Source organism: Lathyrus oleraceus, chromosome 5 (assembly GCF_024323335.1).
Source record: "Lathyrus oleraceus cultivar Zhongwan6 chromosome 5, CAAS_Psat_ZW6_1.0, whole genome shotgun sequence".
Lineage (NCBI taxonomy): Eukaryota > Viridiplantae > Streptophyta > Magnoliopsida > Fabales > Fabaceae > Lathyrus > Lathyrus oleraceus.
In genome coordinates this window covers 487,522,721-487,526,387 of record NC_066583.1, presented here as the reverse complement: position 1 = coordinate 487,526,387, position 3,667 = coordinate 487,522,721, and the positions used below count along the sequence as shown (strand labels likewise).

Sequence of the window (3,667 nt, the reverse complement as noted above, 5' to 3'; positions counted from 1 at the left end):
TGGAGGCTCTAGGTTAAGGACTGTCTTGTCATTGCTTTGGGTCGGTCTTGTATAACAGTATGACATTAATGTGTAATATCTTAACTTATATAAGATGATGAAGTGGAAAATAAATAAAGAGAACACTAGAAATTGATAATCCAGTTCAGTGAAACCACAACTATGCTAGAGAGACACTCTACCAAAGAAAGAAAATCCACTACTTCGAATTTGAACAATTAGTCTTATAAGACCTTCGAACCCTGTGAAGTTCTATGCCTCTCCATAATCATAGTGATTATCTATTTAGGTCTCCTCCTAAGTATGAGAACCTACTCACTCCCTTTTCAATCAAAAAAATTGTGATTGGTGATTACAATTCAATGAATATTGTTGAATGTTACAACTCAACTAAGACAAATCAACTATGTCAAATTACTGAAATACATTAATGTACAACAAAGATTCAACACTAATCCAATTATGACATTACCGTGGAATACAAGAACATTGTATTCTCAAGCTTTACATGTAAAATCTAAAATACTTGAACAATTAAATTTATTGGGACATTAAATTTAGCTATAGCCTATACTTTTAATACAACACTATCTGACATGGTTTGATACAAAAGACTACTCCGAAGTGATGTTACTCGATTCTTAACTACCATTAGTTATCGACGTATTGTTCTTTAAGTGGTATTTAAATTAAAGAATATCATTTTCTTCAACTTCGATTATAGTAGTTTCTCATGTCAATAAGTTGTGTGTAGTATGGTAAATAACATAGATAATAATAGCAAGAAATCAAGAGTGATGACTGTTTGTTAGCTTTTTTTTTACTTGGATAATAGTAACATGACATCAAAACACGCTTAAATGATTGATTCATATATTTGATCATCCAAATTCAGATTCACTTGGCAACTTGATTCTTATTCATTTCAAACCTTGAATCTTTCAGCATATCAACATGCTGACAGTTAAACTTTCAGTATTTGGTATTTGTGCATGATCTTTACATTTTCAAATTTATATAGAAATTTCTAAAACAAGACCATGCATTGCATCTGTCTATATTTTGTTTAACCCTAAAAAGTTGGCTATCCTATTTTGAGTCACTTCTTTTCCTCAACAATATTTATGTTTGATTGATAAAAATATTGAAATATTAAACCTGATTTAGACCTAACCTTCTTATTTGATTTTTGGGCTTAGTTATTTGGACTTAGTTTATTTTGAGTAATGTTTCTATAAAAGTCTTGTAGTATTTGGAGTGTTTAGATATTTCTTAAGATTGTAATATTCTCTAGAATACTCTTTGAATGTCTTGAGTTGAGAACTCTCTAGAATTAGTGTGTCTAGAGTTCTCCTTAGAGTATTATAAATAGAGATGTAATCCTACACTTTTGTATCAAGTAAAAATATAAAGTTCTCTCTTCCATAAATAATTCTCCTACCTATCAAGTTTCTATTCAAGCCTCTAATATTCTCCACACTTTTCCTAAACACAAAAAGCATTTATTTCCAACAAAGTGGTATCAGAACTTCAAGTTCCTAAAAAATGACGAATGGAGGTTTCCCTTTCCAAATGTCGATGCTCACAAAGAACAACTATGACAATTGGAGTATCAAGATGAAGGCGCTACTGGAAGCTCAAAATATGTGAGATATCGTTGAGAAAGGCTTCAAGGAGCAATATGAAGCCTTGCTAAGTCAAGGTGTAAAGGAGACATTGAAGGAGTCAAGAAAGAGAGACAAGAAAGCTCTTAGAGGTGGATGAAGATATATTTGAGAAGATATCCAACGCGACGACGACCAAAGAAGCATGAGACAAACTTCAAACTTGCAAAAAAGGAGTGGAACAGGTGAAAAAGATCTGTCTTCAAACTCTTAGAGGTGATTTTGAACGTTTATTTATGGAAGAGTCCGAGTCAATTTCTGATTATTTTTCTCGAGTATTGGCCGTAGTCAATCAACTTAAAAGAAATGGCGAAGATGTTGATGAGGTGAAAGTCACAGAGAAAATACTTCGCACTTTAAATCCAAGTTTTGACTTCATTGTTACCAACATTGAAGAAAATAGGGATTTAAAGACCATGACTATTGAGCAACTCATGGGTTCCTTACAAGCATACGAAGAAAAACAAAAGAGAAAAATTAAACAAAAGGACGCTATGAAGCAACTACTATAACTCAACATAAAGGAAACAAATTATGCGAATTACAAGAGCCAAAGAGAACGAGGTCGAGGCCAAGATCGTGGGCATGGACGAGGACATGGAGGAGAAGGAAGAGGCGGTTACAACAAATACTCTAACAATGGAGAAAGAAGTTGGAATCCACAAGTAACAAGAGGTCGTGGAAGAGGAAATTCATGGTCGAGGTGTGACAAATCACAAATTATGTGCTTTAACTGCAACAAGATCGGTCATTATGCATTTGGGTATAGATTCTCGAAAAAGGTTGTGGAGAAAGCTAACTTTGTAGAAGAAAAAGGTGGAGAAGAAAAAACTTTGTTTCTCGCGTGTCAAAACCAAGTTGAAGAGAAAAGAAACAAATGGTACCTCGACACCGGTGCAAGCAATCACATGTGCGGCGATCGAAGCATGTTCGTAGAGATCAATGAAGCGACAACTGGCAATGTCTCATTTGGAGATGACTTAAAGATACCAATCAAAGGCAAAGGTAAAATTATTATACGCTTGAAGAATGGGAGTCATCAATTCATATCTAATGTCTATTATGTTCCTAACATGAAGAATAATATTTTGAGCTTGGGACAATTATTAAAGAAAGGTTATGACATCCACTTGAAAGAACATAGTCTTTTCTTAAGAGATTGTAGACATAACTTGATTGCTAAGGTGCATATGTCAAAGAATAGAATATACCTCTTGAACATTCAAAATGATGTTGCAAAGTGTCTCAAGACTTTCTATACCGACTCTTCGTGGCTATGGCATCTTTGATTCAGACATCTCAGCTTTGACAGTTTAAAATGTTTGTCAAAGAAGGAGATGGTGAGAGTCTTTCCTAGTATAAACCACACATGCCAACTATGTGAAGGATGTCTAGTTAGGAAGCGATTCCGGAAAATCTTTCCAAAGGAATCAACGTCAAGAGCAACAAAATCGCTAGAGCTTATACACACCGATGTCTGTGGACCAATTAATCCAAACTCTCTTGGTAAGAGTAAATACTTTCTCCTCTTTATTGATGATTATTCTAGAAAAATATGGGTTTATTTCTTGAAGGAGCAGTCACAAGTGTTTGAAAACTTTAATAAGTTTAAAGCCCTGATGGAGAAAGAAAGTGGTCTTTCCATTAAGGCCATGAGATCTGACCGATGAAGGGAGTTCATTTCAAATGAGTTCAACAAATATTGTGAAGACCATGGAATCCTCCGCCGATTAACAGTACCAAGATCACCAAAACAAAATGGAGTAGCAGAGAGAAAGAATCAGACCATACTTAACATGGTGCGAAGCATGCTTAAGAGAAAGAAGATGCCAAAAGAGTTTAGGGCCGAAGCAGTGTTGTAAGACCCCAATTTTTACCCTAAGACCCCTCATGCAATTTCATCATAAGAATTAGCATTGGGATCATACCTTAACATCCTCCTTACCCCTCTTTCATTGGGTTTGTTTTGGGAGAGATCACCAAGCACTATGTGATTGTATCAT

At 34.8% G+C, this 3,667-nt stretch overlaps 1 protein-coding gene across 1 annotated transcript; it reads left to right on the top strand.

The window, feature by feature from the left end:
* Positions 1-2,198: 2,198 nt before the first annotated feature.
* Positions 2,199-2,953, top strand: LOC127081487 (uncharacterized). The gene is made up of 2 exons (XM_051021741.1): positions 2,199-2,329; positions 2,434-2,953. The coding sequence occupies exons 1-2, from the start codon at positions 2,199-2,201 to the stop codon at positions 2,951-2,953; spliced, it is 651 nt and encodes a 216-aa protein (XP_050877698.1).
* Positions 2,954-3,667: the final 714 nt, after the last annotated feature.